Source organism: Aquarana catesbeiana, linkage group LG02 (genome assembly GCF_042186555.1).
Source record: "Aquarana catesbeiana isolate 2022-GZ linkage group LG02, ASM4218655v1, whole genome shotgun sequence".
Lineage (NCBI taxonomy): Eukaryota > Metazoa > Chordata > Amphibia > Anura > Ranidae > Aquarana > Aquarana catesbeiana.
Genome location: NC_133325.1, coordinates 273,887,921 through 273,913,135, shown reverse-complemented (window position 1 = coordinate 273,913,135; position 25,215 = coordinate 273,887,921). Strand labels below are relative to the sequence as shown.

Here is a 25,215-nt window from a genome sequence, read left to right as displayed (position 1 = left end):
CAGATACGCCCACAGCTATGGAAGGTAGACATGCAAGCACACAAACACCCACCAAGTCAGAGCAGGTAAACAGACATGGAAAGTCTACTTTTGCTCTTTTCATTGCAGTGGAATTATTCATGCATGTAATGTAAAGATGATAATTTGTGGGAGATATCCCTTTTGTATGCCCGGTTGGTGGCAACTACTATGTAGTGAAATATGGTGGCTTTGTTGGTGCACAATCAGAGTGTGTTTAGCAAAATTCAAGTGTGGACAACCCTGTAACAAACATACAGCATTATTGCCTATACATGGGCTATAACAAATGTCTTTCAAACCATGGCGACATTTAGTCCTCATATATATGGAGGCTGTTAGCATGGGTCACAGGATGAAGATAAGGCTTCAAAACTATGGAAAGAGACAATATAACACTATGGCTACTGTACTTACATGTGCCCACATCCCTTAACTATATTTCTTTATCGTACAATCACGGAACACAGAGGCTCATAGTAATTACTAAGTGGGTTATATCTCACCTTCAGGTGCTGGACACTGGTGTAATCAATTAGACAGGAAGTTTCCTCCCTATATAACCCCTCCCCTACAGGGAGTACCTCAGTTTTTTTGGCCAGTGTCCAATGCTGCGTACACATGAGCGGATTCTCCGGCAGACTTGGTCCGTCGGACATTTTGATCATGTGTGGGCTCCAGCAGACTTTTTTTTCCCAAAAGTCCGACGGACCTAGAAATAAAACATGTTTCAAATCTTTCTGAGGGACTCGAGTCCGGTCGAAAAATCCGCTCGTCTGTATGCAAGTCTAACGGACTAAAACCGACGCTAGGGCAGCTATTGGCTACTGGCTATCAACTTCCTTATTTTAGTCCGGTCGTACGTCATCACGTACGAATCCGTCGGACTTTGGTGTGATCGTGTGTAGGCAAGTCCGTTCGTTGTGAAAGTCCATCGGACAGTCCGGTCGAAAAGTTCGCTCGTGTGTACGTGGTTGATGAGTGCTCCTAGATGGCCTGAACAGGGTCAGGGAGCTACGCTATCGGATCCATTCAAAGAGCCAAAACAAAAGCTAAAGTGGATGGTACCCGACGCCTCGATACCGAAGAACAAGGTTTTGGCTGTAATGCTTCTCTTAGGAGAGCTGGGCCCTGAGATCCAGCACCTTGGTCACATTGCTATACCACAGGTTTGCTCTGGCAGGGCGTTATACGTGGCCCAAGGTAGTGGACTCTACGTACAGAGGGGACCCCGTCCTTGAAAGTCTGACATGACACCAACCCGCCGTGATGGGTGAAGATTGGGTTGCTGTGATATTCCAGCAGTACCCTGCAGCGAGGAATGGCGAGTCTGCATTTGTTTGCAGTGTCTCTATTAAGAGAGCGATCTGACTGTCTGTTTCCCGGTGGTCACTGGGAGCAGTGTGCTGTTCTATCATGCTTGTACTCTGGCTCAGACAGGCTGCTGTTTTTTTTCCCAGCCACTAGAGGGCGCAGATTTGCTCCTAGCCTATTGTTATTTTAGGCAGGAAAAAGAAGGGCAGCTATTACCATGTGCTGACAGGTCGGACGGCCTTGGAGACAGAACAGTGGGCCGTGAGTGCCAGCTTGGGAACAGGTACAGGCAAGTCATGATTACATGCTGCATATTTTATGCCTATCCATGGGGCATGTACAAGCTGTAAGTAATAGATACACCCCTGGATGGTTAGCAGTTCACTTTAAAAGTGTCATTTTCTGCTTGTGGGCATGAACAGCATAATATACGTGCTTGTAGTTTTGAAATGCATGTTATATTACATGTTTGAAAGGTTTGAGCATAGTGCATATGTGCTTGGTATCCTACAGGTATAAGTATAGGACCAACTGCAGTTGAGCAGGTACTTGCTTGCTAAAATCACACAGTTGCTAAATACACACAGATGCTGATATGCTTAGTTCCTAAAATCACACAGTTGCTAATACGCACAGATGCTGGTATGCACATTTGCTAAAATTGCACAGTTGCTAGTACGCACAGATGCTGAAATACATAGTGGCTGCTAGATCACACAGGTGCTGCTTAAACGCACAGGTGCTGCTTAAACACAAGGTTGCTGCCTAAACAAACAGGTTGCATAAAGATACATGGTCCTGTGTGTACAAAATGCATGTTTGGACATGTTTGTGTTAAAAAATTATATATATATATATATATATATATATATATATATATATATATATATATATATATATAAAAAACACTCAAAACGTGCTTAATTTTTTGATCACATAAGAACGCGTGATCGCATAAGATGACAGGATCGCTTAAAGATACAAGGTCACATAAAGATGCATGTTTATGTTTGTATAGATATGCATCATTGTTTTCTTTTCTCCTAGTCGCATGGTCACGCAGAAAGGCTTGATCGCATAAAGATGCTTGATCATCAGGCTAGAAAACCTCCACAGGATCCTCATGCAGGTGCTAACCAAATGCACAACTGCTGGGATGCACAGTTGCTGGTGCGCATTGTTGCTAACGCACAAACAGTTACATCGCATGATTGCGGAAACACACATTGGCGGAGGATAACTTCCTCTTTACTAGTCCACATGTTTGCATAAAATACATGAGTTTGGAATGTGCATCACGTAGGTAAAACAAGTAACAGAACATGTTCTTGTTGATCACATAAAGATACATGTTTTCTGTTGGTTTAGATTTACATGTGTTTTACATAGTCGCATGAGGACGCTGGGTCACATTAAAGTGCTTGTTTGCACAGAAATGCCTAAAATCGCATAAAAATGCTGGATTGCATAAAGATCCTTGATCGCACAAGGGTGCTTGATCACCCTTGGACACAAGGGTACTTGTCCGCACAGTAGTGCTTATAATGCATAAAGTGTTTGATCATATAAAAAATGCAGAATCACATAAGGATGCATGATCGCCTAGATTGGCATGGTTGCATAACAAGGCATGTTAATTTAAGTCTTCCTTAAATATACAGGATTCCTTATGTTCACATAGGAATACGTGTCTGCATGGATACATGTTGTGTAATGTTGCATAACGCGTTCATAAAGCGCATGCTTGCTTGCAAGATGCCTGTTCCATAGCACATGTGTTATACATACACGTACACGTGTGCATACAACGTACACTTTTTCTTGTTCTTGCCTAAAACATATTTGTATGAATTTTATGCTTCCATGAACACACACTTCCATAGAGGCATATGGCGTTAATACTTGCTTCATACACATACGGGCCGTTTGCATATGTCTTTATTGGCATGGGCTACAGAGGTTGTCTGCGCTTTGCAGGGGAACAGCACCTCTTCCGGTTGGTGGTCTGGCCCTTTGGGTTAGTTACTGTGCCCGGGGTAAAGGCCCAGGGTATCCTGGGTTGGGATCCCAGTCTAAAGGTACTTATAGTCGGTAAGGAGCTTGGAGTGTTTGGGACTCAGCCCAAAAAGGGGTCAAGGCAAGGAAGAGTTCCTTACATTTACCTTTGCTAAGGTGCTAGGGAAGATGGCTTCATTCAAAGAGGTTCCCTATGCTCAGTTTCGTTCAAGGCTGCTATAAACATTATTCTGTCTGCCTGGAACAAGTAGATCCTAACCTAGGCATTATCCAAAGGGTCTGGTCCCAGGAATACGCCGGAACCTCATCAAGATGGCAGAAAGGAAGATCCTTCATGCCGATTACCTGGGAGGTGCTGGCTACGAAGGCTGGCCTCTAGGGATGGAGACCAGTCCTGAAGGAGACCACTGCCCAGGGGAAGTGGTCAAGCTCAGAGAGCCTTGACTGTCAACATTCTAGAGCTTCCGATGGCACATCTGGCTTAATGGCCTGGGTGTTTAGATTACAGGATTGTTCTGTCAAGGTACAACCCGACAATGCCACATCAGTAATACTTCAGTTACCAAGGAGGCACTAGAAGTCACGCAGCGAGAGGGAAGGCCATGTTCTGGTTTGGACAGAGGAGCTTGTAACTTGAATTCTTGCCTTCCTACAGTTGGGGGTAAAGATGAAGCTAGCTTGAATATCATCAAGGGTCAGCTCTCGGCCTTTGTCATTGTTTTTCAAAGGCCGCTTGCTTTGCATTCTTTGATCCGGGCCTTTTATACAAGGGACAATGAGTATAAATCCACCAGTTAGGTCGCACTTGTGCCATAGGGTTGAGTCTAGCTTTGTCGGCGTACAAGGACAGCTCCTTGGGCCGATGCATCATATTCCTTTTGATCCTCCTAACAGGGGAATAGGTGTTCTCCGTTGCGGTAGCCTCCGCAAGAGTTTCAGTGTTGGCAGCTTTCTTTTGTATAGTGCCATACTTAATTATTCTTAAGGATAGGGTGATGTTAAATCCTCACCCAGCCTTTTTCCTTTTTCCTAAAAGGACCTAGCTGTCATTTGAATCAACACATTTCTTAATTCCTTTTTACCAGAACCTTGTTCTGCGGAAGGAAAGTTATTAATTCATCTCAATATAGTGAGAGCGGTTAAAGGTATATCTGAATGTTTCAAGATACAGGAATCTGACATTTGTTGTGCTGCCAGAGGACCCTAAGAATGGGTAGGCAGCGTTCAAATTAGCTATTAAAATGGTTGCACTCTCTCGTTGTAGTGAGAGCAGTCAAGGCCTATCTGAAGCGACTGCTCAGATACGAAAAACTAATGTTTGTAGCGCTACCTGGAGGTCCCAGGATAGGGTAGATAGCATCTAAATCAACCGTTGTTTTAATGCAGATTCGTCAAGTTAAATTTCAGGCTTGTGGTTTGAAGAAAAGGTTTTCTCCTTAGAGTGCACTTTACCAGGGCAGTAAGTGCTTCATGGGCAGTGCGTTACCAATCCTTTATGACTCAGATTCACAAGGCCGCTACCTGGTCGTCTATACATATGTTCACTAATTTCTATCAGGTGAAGGTAAGACGGCAAGAGGATGCCGCTTTTGGTGCAGTGTACTGCAGGCAGCAGTATAGGTCCTCACGTCTGATGGCTGTCTGCGTTTATTTGTGTCTCCCTCCCCTCAGTAGGCATTGCTTTAGGACATCCCACTTAGTAATTACTATGAGCCTCTGTGTCCCGTGATGTACGATAAAGAAAATAGGATTTTTATAACAGCTTACCTGTTAAATCCTTTTCTTGGAGTACATCACGGGACACAGAGTTCCCACCCCTCTTGTGGGACACTTATTGCTTAGCTACAAAAACTGAGGTGCTCCCTGTAGGGGAGGGGTTATATATGGAGGAAACTTCCTGTCTAATTGATTGCACCAGTGTCCGGCACCTGAAGGTGAGCTATAACCCACTTAGTAATTACTATGAGCCTCTGTGTCCCATGATGTACTCCAAGAAAAGGATTTTACAGGTAAGCTGTTATAAAAAAAGTTTTTAAAAAAAAAGTAAAGCAAATGGGACTTCCACAAAACTATACATATCAATTGTATAACAACGCAAAGAGAATTTTCTTTATAAAACAGCTGTTTTTTTATAACAAAAAAGTAATAAAATTGGGATACTCTTAATATTTTTGTAATAAAAACAACTGCTTCATTAAAAAAAAAAAAAAAAGTGCAATATATGTGCATGATGCAACATCCCCCATGTATATGTTATCTCTTTGGCAACATCACACCCAGCTGTATGACTTTAGAGCAGCCCATAATGTTCTACTGTCTCCCCAATTTCCAAGTCTTAAAACATTGTTTTTACTGAACTACTATAAAACACTATATAAGCTACATAACTAGGGAAACACGCCATTCTGAATTAACCATCCAAGAAACGTGCACAGTAATTCTCAGAAAGGAATGGAACATAGGCCTAACATATTGTTGAATCTTTTAAAAAATGTTAATGTTAATAAAAAAATTGGTTAAAATCATAAAACACATTTGTTGGTGCACTCAGATCACAGACATGGCACATTTAAGGGTGTGCAGTCCCCTTAAGGATAACTTGGCTGTTTTGTTGGTAGCAACAAACACACAGGGTGGAGTCTTTCTTAGGATACGCTCCGCTCCGACACGCTTCGTCACACGCCACGTGACTTTGTCAAAAGGAATTCCTTCCCATTCCTTTCTGAGCATTACTGCCCAGGATTATCATTGCAAGCACCTGCCTAGATTTATTATTGCTACAGATTGCTGCAAACACCAGCAGAGGATCCAGCCATCTACCAGAGAATTTATATACCCCTTAAAGGGGAAGGCGCATGGTTATCTGTATTAGGTCCAGAGTGGAGGTGAGCGCATATAAGTGGAGGAGGAGGGAAACTGGAGATGTTTGCGTGCCTGCACAGTACCTTTGATTTTTTTTTTAGCTGCATTTCACCTGATACCGGCTTATTTGCACGATGCTCTTTTTTTTTTTTTGAATCAAAAGGTTTTTATTGCTCATAAAACACACAATACAACCAAACATGAACCACAGTACACTTCATCCATATAGTGGATTATCCAACTTATGATCCATTGTTACAATTGCCAATTCTTAAATTCAGCATCTGATCGTGCATGCACGATGCTCTTTACTTATGGACACTGTTACCACACTGGTGGTTTATTACTTTTTGATCATTACTATTATGTTTACATTGTTTAAAGGGACACTCATGTAGTAGTTGTCATTGTTTTTTTAAGTAGTGTTGTTGCCATTGGAGGATCCACAAAGAGTACTGAGACCATATATTTGTATGTCCATTAGGGCAGCACTTTACCACTAGTATTATAACCTTATTTTCTTATCTATAAGTTACACATTATGAACAAATTATTCAAACTTGGATGCATTCCTCCTGAATGTACCTGAAAGCATTCATTCTTAGTTGCATTTTCCTTGCTTTTGATTTTGTCATCAGCTTCCTGCTCTTACCAATGTACTTTAGCCACAATAATTTTAGAGTTGCCCCTAAATTAATTGCTCTTGAACCAATGTTTATTTCACTATTAAAAAGCAGTAATATGTCACAGTGGTTCATCATACAGTCAAGATGGTTGATTATTAGACCACATTCAAATGTGCATTCACAATCAAATTAAATTATTTTTTTCTACTATGTCTGGCACCCACTTAATTTCAAAAGAAGAGTATTTATTCAGCAACATGCTGCACAGCCAATGTATTTGAATACCTTTGTGTTATATAAATTTGTTAGAAGGATAATATATTTTAATATGCTTGTTTTTTTCATTTTGCATTTTTAATCCACCTGGACACAGCTGGTTGTAGTTTGGCCTAGTCCATTATTATCAGCCTATAGAAAAGTCCTCAAATGATCTGTTGCTCTAGTACATTTCTCTCACAATAATTATGTCCCTTCTGTGTTTTTATTGCCAGCAAACTCATTTATGTTTGAAGTCTGATGAAGGTAGTCACCCATTTCAGACCTCAGTGCTCAGCAGATTGTACTGAGTCCTAGAGCTCGTAGTGAATAAGTCATTGATACCCAACTAGGTGGAACTAATTTTCTGTGGCAAGGCAGCTGAGTTATGGGGAGCTGCTCTGAAACCCTGCATATGTAGGAGAAATTGCAAATTATAATAATTAGCCGAGAACCAGTAAAAGGTTACACTTGTTCAGGAGTGGTTAATTTCTATCAGTCTAAATATACACTCATACCCCAAACATATGTATGGATAATCACTTGAGTGACATTTTTGGGATATCACACCAAAATAAAATAGGTTATTTTAAACCTCCTATCTGTTTATAATGGTTTCAACACTTGGCTTATTCTTTAAATGGCACATATTGGTTTTGTTTAGTGTCTCATACTTCAGTATTCTAATTCCTACTATATGAATGAGCAAATGTACTGACATATATGAAGTGTAAGTGATTTGTGCAGAGTGTTGTTTTGGGTGACAGTTGTTCCGCAATACCTTAACATATATTAAATTATACTTTAGATATTGAAAAATAATTCTTGTCATGCTAGTATGTTATCTGTTAATTACATTATATCTATGAATAAGTGTAGGCACATGTTTTTACATATTTATTTCACTAGTTCATTTTCATCCCCATTCTTTTTGATTGTTTTGCCTTTCTGTCCTTCTCAATGTCACTGTCAGTTTAAGAGTAGAAATGTGGGATTTATATATATATATCCCTGAATGAAACATAGTTGTCGGTCTATTCACCAGCAGCTGCACCAAGTCTGCGTGTTATACATCTGAGCCCTTCTTTAGTGGTAGCGCAGAGATCAGTCCTTTCACATGCATAGTTAAAAAGGTGTTCCAATTATCTAGTCTGTGCAGAGACAGTTAAGACCACCTTGTTTTCTGTAGCTCTTGTTTAGAGGTAGACTTTCTTGTGTCTGAATGAATGCCCTCTATATAGAATAGGCCATGGCCCTCCGTTGCTTTGCCTCTCGCTCAGCCCACTGTCCTGACTTTGTCAGCTGAAACATACAGGGCTAACCTGCCTTATTATACTTGCTTACTCTTCATGATTAGGTCACACATTCATTGAATTAGTATTTCTGTTTGTCACTGCATGCCATAGTTGAAAGAAAAAGGTTCAATGAATGACATCCTCAAGTGACACTAGTCACCTCTCTCACTTTTGGACGAGATGTAACACAATAGTCAAAAGTCCACTAATTAGGGTGGAGTGCTAATAAAATTATAAAAGGTCCCTTGTTTTCTTTTTCATCTGGACACGTACTGACAGCTTATCATGCACCAAGTCCTTGTTTGTTTTGGCACTCACTTCGCTCATTGTCGGCACTTGTAGCTTTGTTCACCTTTGCAGTTTCCAAAAGCAGTTGGCTCTATTTATTATGAGTTGTGGGAAAAGTACAAGCTCTCGTTTCCTTTAATAAAAGTTAATGTTGGGACTTTTTTACTACCTTTTTCATTTGCAATATTTTCCATCTCATTAATCATCATTGCTGAAATATGTCTGCTGTTGGCACATTTTAGTCCATACTTTTTATGATAGTGGTTTAGAGATTTGACTAATAAGTAATTAAATTTATGTAATGTGATATATAACTTTAGTAATTTTGCTGAGTACATTTATTACTCATTCATTTCACTGTAATTGGTCTGTATTTCTTTACAGACCTCTTCTTTTTCACAGTGGATCAATGTAAAAAAAATGTTGTGGTATCTCACAATTTATAACATTTTAGTTGACACTTTACTTTGTGTGTCATTCTGTCATCTGTACTTTTTATATTTTTAAAAAAATTGTGACAAAGGTGTAGTCATTTAAAAATGATAGCCATTTGTGCTAAGACTGGGTACACCCGAGCCAAATATCGGCCAGTTTAAAAGGAACCGGCCGACATTCAGTCGGTGTGTACTGCTGTCTTTCCAACAAAAGCCAGTCGTTAGAAGGGGCATCCTGGAAAACCAGCAACCAATCAAAACTCGCAGACAAAGGCTATGAGCACTAATCTGTGTGTTCTGGCAGGGAGCAGTCCCCCTCTCCGAACGCAGAAGCTCAGCTAGGGAGATTGACACACTAACCTCATGTGTGTTAGTATGGCGATCTATCATTTTTTTTCTTGTGTACCAGGCTTAACGCTAAATTTTACCAAAACAACACATATTGTATTTTAAAAATATAGGTATCTGTTCATTCATTGGTTTTTAGAGGATTTTTTGAACAATGTATAAAGCTGTTGCTGTTGTGCGAAAGGGGCAAAATTTAATGCTCTTTAAGAGACTCTTCACCCTCCCCCCATTTATCTATTTTTTAGATCCTCGCCTAACTGATGCTGGATTGTGCACAATTTGTTTACTTACCCAGCAGATTCAGTGTTGTCCTGCTGAGATCTACTTCTCTTCTGCTCCGGTACTGCGCTGCCATGTTCTTGTATGATGTCATCAGGAGGCTGCCATATCTTCTAGGTTCAGGCAAATGCCTCCTGATGATGTGTCGCTAGGCCCACCCCCTCCACCCTTAATGAATGGAAGACTATGCCTCCTGGGATATGTGACATGCATATCCCAGGAGGCATCAGGAGTGCTGCATGTCATTTGCCTATGCGAGAAGGAAGATGTGGAGCGGGACTGAAACTTGTAAACAAAAAAAGAGATATGTATGTAGAAGAGTAGGGGAGGGTTAGAGAGGAGGAAGCATATTTTTCAGGGTGAAAATCCACGTCAAGATATTTTCTTCTCTCAAATGTTCTTGGGCTATTTTCTTTCATGATAGAATTTTCCTAGGCTGTTTTCTCTTAGGATCAAATGTTCTTGGAACACGTTGTAGCCAGTACTGCTTATATTCGACAGAGAAATCCATGCAATAACATATATAATAGTCAACACATTCTAATTGCATTCCATTTAACAGCATTGGAACAAAAAATTGTTTGCTGTAACGGCTTATAAAGTGTTATCTGGAGTTCAGCTTCAATTTGTTATTGTATCTAAATATTCTAGTACGTCTAACACTCCCCTCAATGCAGATTAACAATGCTGCTGTCCCTTGTGCTTCTTTGTCCATTGTGAAAGCACTCAAATACAGGAGGTGTGTTACTGGTCAGATTACCAGGTGAAAACAGAGGGGAAAGAAAAACTAAAATAAGAAAATGAACTCAGCCACCACACCTAATGATTGGTAGGCTGCAAGATATAACATTTTTGGTTTCTCTTTAAAAACATTTGCAGTGGAATTATTTGTGACTTTTTTGTGCCATTGCTAAAACATCCGCACACTTTTTTTTCCAGCCTGTGTCTTAGAATAACAGGGAGGTGAGGCCTCCATCAATTAAAGTCTAATATCATACCCGCCATTGTGTTTAGCTGGTTAGTGGATATGGAGGAGGGAGGGAGTGGAGTGTCATTTATCAGTGTGTATATGTGCACATGTGTCATTCTATAGTCACGTGGGCTGCTCAGATGTGATGGAGAGGAATTTCTCAGGGTAGTAAATACACTGAAAACTGAGCATGTGCACTAGCTGCCAGTGTTCTGCAAAATCCCCAACAGTGGGAACATGGACAGAGGGGGGAGATAGAACAGCAGGATCAACCAGGGTTTTTTTTTCACAGAAAATGAATCCCATAGTCGCTGAGTGAGTATGAACAGCATGTAATACAGCATTCATTGATAGTTTTTACTGATGTGGGTTTAATGACACTTGAAGATTTCACATTCCTTTCTGACTCCCTCTTTCTCTTCATTCAGTGCCTTAACCGTGATGCAGCTGGAAATTTTGGCATTCAGTTCCTGGGCACAGTGGTGAGTAAATCATTTTGCTGGAAATACAACCATGCATACATACGTGACTCATTTGAATTTTTGTTAAACGCATACTTTACTTGTTCTGCATTTTTTTTCTGCAACTAACCAGAATGAGATTGATCAACATCAAAAATTATTTTCCAAACATTTTTTGTATAATCATGAATTTATCTGGTCCATGCACCCAGAGCGCCATAAGCCAAGATCTCCATTTATATTCATGTTGCACAGTTTTAAGAACTAGAAGATGCTCACCTTTATTTTCAAATTGTTGGATAAGACTTGATACCCTTAGAGAAAAATGGCTTTTTTTTATCCTTGGGGTTTCAGTATGTAGGCTTTTAAGAGTTTGCTCGAAAACTATCTGCAGAAAACCTTTGGCTCACTGCAGATTAATAAAGCAAATATGCGTCAGTCCTTCAGTTTGCACAAGCATTTGGCTGTTTTGATGAGCACAGTACATAAAAATAGAGTTTGTTCTTTCTTTGCACTGTACATAGCAAAGCAGTGAGTGTATCCTGATGCAGGTGAGGATCAGGTGGCCTCCTAAATGGGCTTCTACTCTCATATGGTTATTTAGGCTTATTATATACAAGGGAAGTCTATTGGGTAGGCATGCCTTCACTCTCGCTAGGTATGTCTCTTAGTTGGCTGTTCTCTAAACATGCTCCAATTACCCCAAGCATCTGAGATCACTTGGAGGGGGAAATCATATGAAGGAAACCATTGAACCAGATTGTTTTGTGGAAAAGAACAATGATCAAGCAAAGTTTGGTTAGTGTATGTCTGCTGCTGCCCTAGAGATGGTATTGTCATCCAGTCACAAAATTGCTAGATTAGACCAAAGTCCTCTCATGTCTATAGCTAGTCTTGGTCATTTATCTTAAAGTGAACCTCTCATCAAATATATTTTTTTATCTGAAGTGAGATGCTGGCTCAGAGATCATTCTGTTATGCAACTCCAGGACTGTTCTAATCTGTTTTCACAAAATACTTGAGTTTGAGTTGGTACTAAAGACTGTCGTTAGGTTAGTTTTACCCTACTGGTGATGTGCTGTCGCAATAGTAACCCCTCCTTGTTGCAGTTTGATCACTTAGGGAGAGGAGACCTTAGAAAAGCTTGACATAAATATATCCTACACAAAGCTACTTGATTGGAAGACTACTATATAAAAAAAGTACAGCTTTCTGGTAAAAAACAAAATAATATATATATATATATATATATGTATATATACTGTTGCTAAGGCCCCTTTCACACTTGTATGACTTGTCCTGCGACTTGGGACTGCAAAGTCGCATGACAAGTCGTTCCCCATGATTTCCAATGACAACCATTCATATTAGTACGACTTTAAAGTAGTCCCTGCACTACTTTGATCCAACTTTGATGCGAGTTGAGGTCCATGGACAACAAATCTCCCTGAAATCGTGGCAAAACCACGCGACTTTGAAGTTGCGGTAGTGTGAAAGGGGCCTTAATATTGTGACATTAGGAATTTTCTTATGCAGACTTGTAAGGTTACTGTATACATTTATTGCTGTTTTAAAATAGTGCTGCAAAAACTCCTGTCAACTTTTCCTGTTCCTTTTATAAATGGCAGTAGCTATGGATGGCTGTGCATAGGCCAACAGGTGGGAATGCTGGTGCCACTGACCGGCAGTTGAATAAGTCCAGCCTAGGAAATATTCAATTTTGAGCCCGCTATAAAAGTGCCCTAAAAAAATTTAAAAATTTTTTATCGTACATCATGGGACACAGAACCTAAGTAATAACTTGGGTTATAATGGGTTATGGGCCACCTTCAGGTGTTGACACTTGTATACACAATACATGAAGTTGAGTCCTCTATATAACCCCTCCTCCTTCCAGGAGTACCTCAGTTTTTTCACCAGTGTCTAAGGTGTTGGTCACGAGTGAAGATGTGCTCTGAGGAGCTCCAGGAGGGATCCATGCTGGATTTAAAAAAAACCTCCACAACTGGATCCATCCACGCCACTGAGGCCACAGGATGGTACCCGGGCCTCGCTTAGAAGAACGAGGTTTTGCCTGTAACGCTTCTCTTTGAGGGCTAGACCCTAAGAATCAGGACTCTTTTTGGTCATGCTACATCACCTATAAGGGACCTGGTCTTTTGAAGGTTAATAACGGTGCCAGCCGTGATGGGTGAAGTTTGGATCTGTCTGTTTCAGCAGTATCCTGCAGCGAGGATAATGTAAGGGAAGAAGCTTAGGAACTGCAAAGTCCACTATGCCTTCCTTTCTTCCATATGAAAATGTTGTAATGCCTTTAATCTCCTCTAGAGGGAGTAAAAATACCTTGTGTATCTCAGCAGCTCTGTGTCCAGCTACAAACAGTGCGTGTCCCAGTAGCAGGTGGGGGTTTATAATTGAACAAATGTTCCTCCTCCCCCCCCCCCCCCAATTGGGGAACTAAGGGACCTGGGGTACAGCATTTTGTTGTGTAAAAGCTGTACTACATCCACATGTCTGAATATTTTTACTTCTTTGACAAGATGACAGCACTAAACATGTTTACAGCATATCCTCAACTGCTAGACATAAATATAAAGGAGTGCAGCAACCAGGGAGTTGATGTGAATTAAAACATTTCTGTTTTTACCTGCCTTAAAGCAAATAGAAGCCTCTTCAATAGCGGCTGCAGCCTTCCTTCGGTCTGCATTCAGGGCGAATGCCGTGCGCGCACTATGGTCATTAAAGGAGGGCGGGTCACTGAAGGGGCGTGGCAAAGACAGGCGGCGCGATGTGCAGGACTCAGCGTCCTCGTGGAACACACAGCGCGCTCACTGGGCAATAATCAGGCTCACACCTGAAGAAACCTTCAATAAAGCCGGCGCTCTTAGGACAAACAGTCTCCATCAGACCAGCTGAAGAGTAGAGGCTGTCACACAGGACACAAGAGCGCTGGGTCACGTAAGCGGTGTATCAGGCATTTCCAGTACAGGAAAATACAATTAAATAAGAAACAACTAATGCACAAAACCCACACTGATAGATAAAACACAAGGAGCCGCCAACATAAAAATAGTGTACTCACATAACCCTAATGATAAAATGTAATAAAATATGTGGCGCTGCCTCAATCACAATATAACAAAATCAAATGAACAATAATATATTAAATGTCCAATCAATTGTGAACTTCTAGCAAAACCACCAGTGATATAAACAATAACTGTGATCAATATCACATACATAAAATGGGTATCCAATCAGTTGGCATACCCTCCCATCAAATATAATTAATAATATTGTGTGACAATACTAAGTGTAATGCACCGATTAATAAAGTGCAAAGTACTAGCAATATGGATTATAAAAGAAGAAATCAATGTGGACAACGTCACATGATGTACTGCGTGTCCAATCAATTATAAACTTCTAGCATAGCCACCAATGGTGTAAACAATAACTGTGAACAATATCACATGAATAGAATGCGTATCCAATCAGTTAGCATATCCTAATATAAGATATAAATAATTGTAATGTGTAAAAATATTAAGTGCGCTACATCACCACAATGCAATTGACCAATGCGGCTCCCAGAAAAATATATTAACAAAGTGCAATGTGCTACAATATGAATAATAAAAAATATATATGCAAATGAACAAATAAAATGTCAATATTAGCATGTGATATAATAAGTGTCCAATCCACTAAGGGCTGGTAGCAAACAAAGGCATCAAACAAAATGCCTTTGAAATAAGAAATAAAAAACGATCAGCAAATGAAAGTAAGGCGTCCCTTTGATAAAGTCACGTGTGGTGTGACGCAAAGTGTCAGGGAGGGAGGAGCCAGGTGCCGCTGCTTCCAGGGGATGGCCGAACCCGGAAGCCTTACTTTCATTTGCTGATCGTTTTTTATTTCTATGTAAGTTACTACAGCGTTTTTATTAAAATTATTTCAGTCTACTACACTATGGAGCCCACTGTTTTCCTTTCATTATATATCTGAGAAATACCGATGTGAGTGTGGGGAGAGTGCCATTCCTTCCTATATCAACCTATACTTCCTCTGGGAGCTGGGACCTCGATTGGAAGTCGTTTTTGGGAGCTGCCCCGGTCTGCACATCCCCATCCACCTGTGGATTCAAGCTTGATTCGGCCCATTGGGGGCCGCCACTGCAGGTGAGAGGCTGGGGGAAATGGTCACCTCACATCGGAACAAATTGGATGAATTAGACATCTGCCACTACTGCACCTGCACTTTTTCTCACTTTTAGAAGGATTGTTTGCTGTTCATATTGGAAGTCGCATTGAAAATTGCATTGCATGTTTCTGGACTGCACAATACATTTTCACTTGAAGTTGCATTGAATATTGCACGGCATGGTGTTTGGACTGCACTATATATTTTTACCTGTATTTTGTTTGATGCCTTTGTTTGCTACCAGCCCTTAGTGGATTGGACACTTATTATATCACATGCTAATATTGACATTTTATTTGTTCATTTGCACATATATTTTTTATTATTCATATTGTAGCACATTGCACTTTGTTACAATTTTTTTCTGGGAGCTGCATTGGTCAATTGCATTATGGTGATGTAGCGCACTTAATATTTTTACACATTACAATTATTTATATCTTATATTAGGCTATGCTAACTGGATACGCATTCTATTCATGTGATATTGTTCACAGTTATTGTTTACACTATTGGTGGCTATGCTAGAAGTTTATAATTGATTGGACGCGCAGTACATCATGTGACGTTGTCCACTTTGATTTCTTCTTTTATAATCCATGCTAGCACTTTGCACTTTATTAATCCTTTTTTGGGAGTTGCATTGGTTAATTGCATCGCATGTTGGTGCATTGCACTTAGTATTGTCACACAATATTATTAATTATATTTGATGGGAGGGTATGCCAACTGATTGGATACGCATTTTATGTATGTGATATTGATCACAGTTATTGTTTATATCACTGGTGGTTTTGCTAGAAGTTCACAATTGATTGGACATTTAATATATTATTGTTCATTTGATTTTGTTATATTGTGATTGAGGCAGCGCCACATATTTTATTACATTTTATCATTAGGAAAATACAATTGTTATTCAGCATCAAAAGCTGATCTGTATGGTAGCAGTCACTACTATTACTCAGCAATAGTATATTTGTCTTAAAAAGTGCCTCTGCTTTTGTACTTAGCATTATGACTTCTAGATCTGCCACAAGAGAACCAAAAATTCCACCCCCCCAGGTGCTGGGAACTCCTGTCACGCCTCCACACTATCATCTTTTCCAGAGATACCAAACATGGCAAGCCAGGATGAGTCATTGGAACCTATTGGTAGTGCAACTGCTTCTCACACTTCAGTCCCTGTATACATGACTGAAGATGCATTTTCCTCTGCCCTGCAGGGCTTAGAAGGAAGATTAGCTTTAATCGAACCTTCCCAAGTGGATAGAAAGTGTGCTAGATCCCCTTCAAAGAGGCACTTAAAGAGGTTCCTGCACAACAGGCCCATGAGTTGGCCGAACTACCTAAGGCGCTATGTTTTGCCATAGACGCCATGAAAGACTCTATTCACCAGGTGTCCCGCCTTGCGCTCGTGCTAATACACATGCGTAGGACCCTGTGGTTAAAAAGTTGGTCAGCTGAAGCACCTTGCAAAGAGCTTCTGACTAGTTTCCCCTTTCATGGGGAGCGACTATTTGGGGATGACTTGGATAAGTATATCCAAACCATTTCTAGTGGGAAGAGTACTCTCTTGCCAGTCAAAAGAAAATATAAACGTCCTTCATTTAAACTGACTTTTTCTCCTGCACCAGGGCCATCCGCCTCTAGGCAGTGGAGACGGCCTCTGCCATCAGACTCTAGAGGAAAGTCTCAGGGTCAGGTCCAGACTCAAAAGAAGACCTGGGGTCGCAAATCTGCAAAGCAGAATACTAAAGCCTCATCATGAAGAGGCGTTTTCCCTCACCAAGGTGGGGGGAAGACTTCTGTATTACTCAAAAGTCTATCAAAGGGAAATCCAGGACAGATGGGTCATCTCCATGGTGTCTCTAGGATACAAACTAGAATTTCGGGAGTTTCCACCATCTCGTTTTCTCAGATCAAACGTTCCCAAGGATCCAGGGAAAAGGCAATCCCTGTTTCAAGCATTAGACTGTTTATTGGCTCAGGGGGTGATCATACAGATCCCCACAGAAGAGCAAGGTTTGGGTTTACGGTACCAAAACCAAATAGAGATGTCAGACCCATTTTAGATCTAAGGAATCTAAATACATTCCAATTCCTGCAAATTTTGCTCCTTTCGCATGGAGTCGATCAGGTCAGTTCTGTCTATCCTACAAGGAAGAGAACTTCTAGCGTCCATCGACATCAGGGATGCATACCTACATGTCCCTATATTTCCAGCTCATCAAAGGTTTCTGCGATTCGAAGTAGAACAGCAGCACTTTCAGTTTGTAGCTTTGCCCTTCGGGCTAGCTACAGCACCCCGAGTATTCACAAAGGTACTGGCCCCACCTCTAGCCAGGTTAAGGGCACAGGCCATAACAGTCCTGGCGTACCTAGATGATCTATTGTTAATAGACCAGACAGTGGCTCGCTTGGAGCAAAGTGTACGCATTACAACCAGTTACCTAAAAATTCTGGGTTGGATTCTCAACCTAGAAAAATCTTTCTTAAAACCCCTAAGAAAGCTGGAGTATTTTGGCTTGATTATAGACACAGCCCAGAAAAAGGTGTTTTCACCTCCGGCAAAGATCAGCTCCATACAAGAGCTGGTGTGGATGGTCAGGTCGAAAAGAAATCCCTCAATTCGCCTTTGCATGAGGTTGTTAGGAAAGATGGTGACTTCATTCGAAGCAGTCCCCTATGCCCAGTTCCATTCAAGACTGTTGCAAAACAGTATGCTGTCTGCTTGGAACAAAACAATCCAAGCTCTGGATTTGCCAATGCGGCTGTCCCCAAAAGTGGCCCAAAGTCTCGGTTGTTACGAACCCAGAATCTGCTGAAGGGAAAATCCTTCAGACCAATTATCTGGAAAGTAGTAACAAATGCCAGCCTTTAAGGCTGGGGAGCAGTACTAGAGAAGACAACTGTCCAAGGACAGTGGTCAAGAACTGAAAGAGCCTTGCCCATCAACATCTTAGAGATTGGGGCAGTGCATCTGGCTCTGAAAACCTGGACTTCCAGGTTAAAGAATTGTCCTGTCAGGATCCAATCTGACAATGCCACGGCTGTGGCTTATATCAATCACCAAGGGGTCACCAAGAGTCTCTCAGCTAAGAGAGAGGTGAACCATATTCTAACTTGGGCAGAAAAGAATGTAAAGATGGTAAAAGGGCACGTAGATAGAAAAAACGGAAGGTCCCAGATAGTGAATATTGTCAGGCCAAAACTGGCTTTTATTAATATAAGACATAGGTACTCACAATACAGCAGTAAAACGAATGCCTAATATCCGACGAGCGGCGAGCTCGTAAGCCTCAATCAGCATAGGTGCCTGTCCCATCCCTTTGTTTTCACATAGGAGTGATCACATATTATCCATAACTGCTTATTTTGTATTTTCTATATTTTAGTGTTATTTAGCCCACTAGGAGATTTATTTCTTTTTTTGTGTTTTTGCTAGGATTAGCGCAGCACCACTTTAATAATTTATTCATCTGGTAGTAGGGTCTGGTTGTACCCTATTCGGTGCAGGCAGCTTTTCCCAATAGCTCTGCCATAACACACATGATAGCGCAGGAATAATTATACACCTATTTTACTCTAAATTTAACGGTTTGGCTATTGAAACCCACATTCTGAAGATATGTCGGCTTTCCGGGTCAGTTATCTCTACCTTGATTAATGCAAGGAAGCCAGCGTCCAGAGCTATATGTTATAGAGTCTGGAAGGCTTATGTTTCCTGGTGTGAATTCAAGGCTTGGCACCCTTGGAGATATATTATAGGCAGAATTTTTGCCTTTCTACAATTAGGCGTAGAGATGAAGTTGGCCTTGAGTACTATTAAGGGCCAAGTCTCAGCCTTATCAATTTTATTTCAAAGACCGCTTGATACGCATTCTTTAGTGTGGGGTTTTATGCAAGGGGTGATGTGGATTAATCCACCAGTTTAGCCCTTGGGTTTTTTGCCAAAAGTAGTTTCAGGTTTTCACCTGATAATGTCCTGCCATCGTTTTTTCCAAAACCTTGTTCCAGGGAAGAAAAGTCTCTAGATTGCCTTGATGTGGTGAGAGCAGTGAAAATCTAATTTTAAAGACAACTGCTCAGATTCGTAAGACTAATGTCTTATTTATTCTGCCAGTGGGTCTTAAAGGACAGGCAGCGTCGAAATCCACTGTCACTAAGTGGATTCAACAAGTGATCATTCAAGCTCATGATTTAAAGGGTAAAATTCCCCTGTTTCAGGTTAAGGCACACTCTACCAGGTCGTTAGTGCTTCTTGGGCAGTGCATCACCAGGCCTCCATGGCTCAGATCTGCAAGGTCGCAACTTGGTCTTCAGTGCATACATTCACAAAATTTTATCAAGTGGATGTAAGGAGGTATGAGGATATCGCCTTCTGGTGCAGTGTGCTGCAGGCAGCAGTATAAGTCCTCAGGACTGGGGCTGCCCTAAGGGTTGTCTCTCCCTCCACTCAAATAGTATTGCTATGGGGCGTCCCATTAAGTTGTTACTTAGGCTCTGTGTCCCATGATGTACGATAAAGAAAATAGGATTTTTATGACAGCTTACCTGTAAAATCCTTTTCTTGGAGTACATCATGGGACACAGAGGTCCCTCCCCTCTTTTATGGGGTTTAAGTATATTGCTTTGCTACAAAAACTGAGGTACTCCTGGAAGGAGGAGGGGTTATATAGGGGAATCAACTTCCTGTATTGGGTATACCAGTGTCAACACCTGAAGGTGGCCCATAACCCATTAAGTTATTACTTAGGCTCTGTGTCCCATGATGTACTCCAAGAAAAGGATTTTACAGGTAAGCTGTTATAAAAATCCTACTTTTTGCAGGTGCATGGACTTAGTGTGGACTAGAGGTGTTTTTTTATTTTATTTTTTAATGGTAGAAATCAATAAAACAATTAGGTATATGATATAAACACATTAAAATTCAATTAAAATAGCTACATATGTATATATAGAGATGAATTGCATGTATGGGGCTGTGTTTACCTGCTAAATACTGTACAGCCATTTTTTTAAACCTGTGCATTATGCAGTATATTGTTGACATTGAAAAAAAAAAACTCATAGATTGAAAGGTACTGGTTAACCTTTCATTACCTTACGTACAAATCATGTTTCTGTATCCTTTTGAAGCAAATATCTGGGGTTTCAATAATTAAATAAAAGTAGTGTAAGAAAAACTATTTTGGAAATATTAATTTTTGTACATTATTTGTCCAAAAAAAAGTCTAACTATAGTTTTCTTTTAGCCACCTGAAGACCAGTATGTTAAATCGCCTTTGAGTCCAGGCCATTTTTCCCGTTCCCAGCACTGTCACGTTTTGAATAACTCAGTCATGCAACACTGTACATAAATTAATTTTATATCCTATTTTCCTGACGCATCATGGCAGCACACACATTGGGTTGTGACTCCGCCTCCACAACCTGATAGGACTGGTTAGCTATAAGTTTTGAAGAGGAGCCCACCGCTGTATTCTCCTTTTTTTTCCTCACCTAGATGGTTGGACCGGTAAAAGCTGGAAACCCCTTACCGCTTCGCCCCAGCTAGGTTCAGCCTCTCCTAGTTGGAAGCCCTGGCTATACAGTCTCTAAAAGAGCTTTATGCAGGGAAACCCCACTCTGGTGGTCTCAGGGGTAAAAAAATCAACTTTTGCCTTACAAACCTTAAAGAGGTTTTTTTGGTGACATCTGCAGTGGCCTCCAGGTACTGTTCTTATTCTTCTCCCTTTTTTCTGACATATGGCATTCCCTTATTTGTCTGCACATCTGTGTAATTAATGTTGGTTCCGGGGGCGCTGTAGTCCCTCAACATCTCCCTTGCTGTGCATGGCGCCGGCTCTAGGGCGCACAGGATCTGACATAGGCGGCATACGGCCGTGCCAGATTCCAAGATGGTGCCAGACGCCGCAAATGGTCACTGCGCGAGCGTGACGTCAGAGCCACCGCGACGGCGGTTTATTTAAAAACGGGGAATCCTGTCATTTTAGCCCTTGTAAGCACCAGAGCCTCATTTCCTCACTGGTTCTACTCCTCCACAGTGCTGCTTTGTGACCCTTTTGCTATCCCTGACACTGGTAAGTTTTTTTTGGATTACTCTTCCACCTTGCTAGCTCTGCATTTTTGTGGCACCTCCTGTTTTTTAAAAAAAAAAAAAAAAACTCCTTCCTTTCAGATACTCTCTATCTTCTTTCATGGAGGCCGCTGCTCCAGCAGACCATCCACGGGCTACAAGGTAAGGGGGGCCAACATTAGGTAAGTAGTGAAGAGGAGTAAAAGAGAGCCTTGCCACTAATGCTATATCATTTTGATAGCTCTGGCAGATCATCAAGGTCAACGCACTCCAAACGCAGGCAGCGCTCACCTTCAAAACATTCCCAGTCCAGAAAAAGTTGGTCAGGAACCTCATCCCATCACCATAGAGATGACACTTCATCCCATCAACCTTGCGATGACCAACGCACCCATCCTGCGGCCAATGCCTGCTGGGTCTGCGGGGCAGTAGCACTACCTGGTGAACTAGTCTGTCAAGTTTGTTTTGAAGAAGCAACTCGTGAAAAAGAATCGGATGCAAGGGAAGCATCAAACATAATAAGAGAGCCAGTGAAAGAATCTATCATGCAAGTGGTAGCCCACAAATCCATCAGACAGGCTTCAGTGGCCTCAACCTCTTATACGCCTCAAGATCTCTCCCCGTCAGCCTCTCATACTCTTCAGGAAGAGTCCCCAGAAGAGGACGAGATTCTAATGCCCACTTCGTTTGATTTTGCACTTGAAGATCCTTTCGCAAAATCGGTAAAAGAGGCAATCGGTTGGGAGGAGGAGAAGGAGGCATCACGCAAGTTAAGAAAGTATTTTCCTAACCTGAAAAAGGACTCTGAAACTTTTCCTTTTATTGAAGAGCTGGAAGAGTTAATAAAGGATGAGTGGCAGAAACCAGATAAAAAAACTGGTCTGAACAACAGGATAGCAAAACTCTACCCATTAAGGGAACCAATGGTAAACCCTCTAATTTCCGCTCCTGTAGTAGATTCCTCACTAATGCGTTTGGCGCGACATGTAACTCCCGATCGAGGATGCCGTAACCTTTAGGGATGTAATGGATCGAAAAATAGACCTCGATCTTAAGAAGGTCTATTCAGCGGCAGGAGGAGCATGCAGACCAGCGATCACTCTGGCAGTGGTCAGCAGAGCAATTACCTATTGGGCAGCCAACATTGAAAAATTGTTTCTGGAGGCAGCAGACCAGGAAAAAATCATATCAGCTATGCAAGAACTCAGCCTAGCAGGAGACTTCGTGGCTGAAGCGGCCGTTGATATCATAAGATCTTCAGCAAGGGTGATGTTGGCTTCAGTAATGTCAAGGAGAGCACTCTGGTTAAAACCATGGGTCGCAGATGCAACCTCTAAATCTACTTGGTGTAAGATTCCCTACGACGGCACCAACTTATTCGGTCCTAAACTTGATACAGCAATTTCGAAAGTTACAGGAGGGAAGTCTGGCCTCATCCCTTCCGATAGAAGACCCAAACAGCAGAGAAATCCACCATTTAGACGCCAGCTGCCAGAAAGATACCGAGAGGCAAGATCTTACAAACCCGGGAGGGAATTCAAGCGAAATTGGTGAAACTCCCAATCGTCTTTTGTGAGGGTGCAGAAACCGAAAGTCCCCAATTCAGGAGAACAGCAGAAGTCATTTTGATGGCGCGCACGCCCAGCCCGCAATAGTAGGAGCGAGGTTGAGGCGATTTACTCAGATATGGGCAAATCAAATAAGACTCCTGGACGATTTCCACCATCCAGGAGGGTCACAAATGGTCATTCAGACACAAACCTCCCAAAGATCACTTCAGACCGACCAGAACACCATCTTCTCTACCAAAACGAAAGATCCTGACCAGTTATATTCGGGAACTGTTGCAAAAACAAGCAATCATAGAGGTTCCTCGGGAACAGAGGGGCTTAGGATTCTACTCTCCGCTTTTTCTAGTGGCAAAGAAGACGGGAGATTTGAGGCCAGTGCTAGACTTGAAAAACCTAAACGAAACAATTTCAGTCGAATCCTTCAAGATGGAGAGCCTCCAATCCATATTACTAGCAATAGGAACAAAGGACTGGATGCTCTCGGTCGATTTGTCCGACGCCTATCTGCATATTCCGGTGCACCAAACCTTCCAGAAATACCTACGCTTTGCAATAGGTCACCAGCACTATTAGTTCCAAAGGCTTCCGTTTGGGATATCCACGGCTCCCAGAACCTTTACAAAGGTCTTACTACCGATCATAGCTCTCCTGAGAGAAAGAGGGCTAAGAGTGTTGTACTCGATAACATCAACCTTCTCTCCGACAGCCAGCAAATTGCCCTCCAACATCGAGCAATTCTAATTTCCACACTTCAACAGTTCGGCTGGATAGTAAACTGGAAAAAGAGCAGTCTGGTCCCAATGCAAAAAATTATCTTCTTAGGCGCCGAATTAGACACCAGCTCCAATACGGTCGGGCTGCCTCAAGAGAAGATAAGGCCATTGATTCACAAAATAAAGAACCTTTTGGCGGCAGAACACCTTCCTGCCAGAATGTGTCTGTGCATCCTGGGCTCAATGTCCTCAACCTTCCTAATGGTCCAGTGGTCCTAGTGGAATTCAAGGGTCTTTCAAAATGCATTCCTGTCACAATGGAACGGGTCTTCAATGAAGCAGCGAATAATCATCAGCCAGGCAGTAAAAAGATCAGCATGGTGGTGGACACGAGTTGGCAACCTGACACGCTGTCGTCCCATAGTTCTTCCATTACCAGAAATAGTCACGACAGATGCCAGCCTCCAGGGATGGGGAGCACATTACCAACATCACGGAGCACAGGGACGTTGGTCTTTCCGCACACAGGGCATAGTCTCAAATGTCCTGGAAATCAGAGCCGCCTGGCAGGCTTTTCTAACATTCGGACCACTCCTAGCAGGGAAAAGTGTTTTCTTACGTATGGACAATACTGTAGCGGTAAACTACATCCACAAACAAGGAGGTACCAGGAGCAAAACGCTCATGGGAGAAGTGTGACCCATACTCGAGTGGGCTCAGGTTCACCTGACGGACTTGAAGGCGATCTACGTTCTGGGTATACAAAACCAACTAGCGGACGACAGGATATTTGTGTCAAACAACGAGTGGTCTCTCAGTCTCCAAGCCTTTGCTCTCATCCCTCGCAAATGGGGAATTCCCGATATAGATCTGGCGGCGACCCCAGAGAACAAGAAGTGTCACCGATTCCTAGTGAGGACAGGCTATCCGACAGCAGCAGGGATCGATTGCCTTCACCACCCATGGGAATTTCACCTAGGCTATATTTTTCCTCCGATTCCCCTAATAGCCAGATTTCTGGCCAGGCTGAGGAACTCAACATCCACGGTCATAGCAGTGCTGCCCTTCTGGCCAAGGAGGCCTTGTTTCACGATTGTATTACAGTTGAACACAGAGGAGCCGCTTCCGCTCCCATTGAGCCCGGATTTGCTCTCTCAGGGTCGATTCCTACACTCGTCACCAGAACGTTTACACCTAACGGCCTGGAGGTTGAAAGGGAAAGGCTGCTGGATAAAGGATGTTCACTTAGAGTAGTGACCACACTAAAACAGGCCAGGAAAAGATCAACAAATGGCACGTACAACAGGATCTGGGAGAGATTCACCGCGTTTGCCCAGCAACATTCTTGGGATCCGCTCTCTCCTTCAGTCTATCATATTTTGGAGTTCTTGCAACTAGGCCTAGAAAGGGGCCTAGGTGCGAGCACTCTTAAAGTACAAGTCTCTGCACTGATCGCAATGATGGGAACTAGATGGGCGTTGGA

General features: G+C 41.9%; 1 protein-coding gene across 1 annotated transcript in view; it reads left to right on the top strand.

The window, feature by feature from the left end:
* The window catches only part of PCCA (propionyl-CoA carboxylase subunit alpha), a 1,163,293-nt gene that overhangs the window by 956,707 nt on the left and 181,371 nt on the right, over positions 1-25,215 (top strand). The window contains exon 21 of the mRNA XM_073614439.1: positions 11,134-11,187. Within this exon, the coding sequence (XP_073470540.1) occupies positions 11,134-11,187 (54 nt within the window). The remainder of the gene's footprint in view (positions 1-11,133; positions 11,188-25,215) is intronic.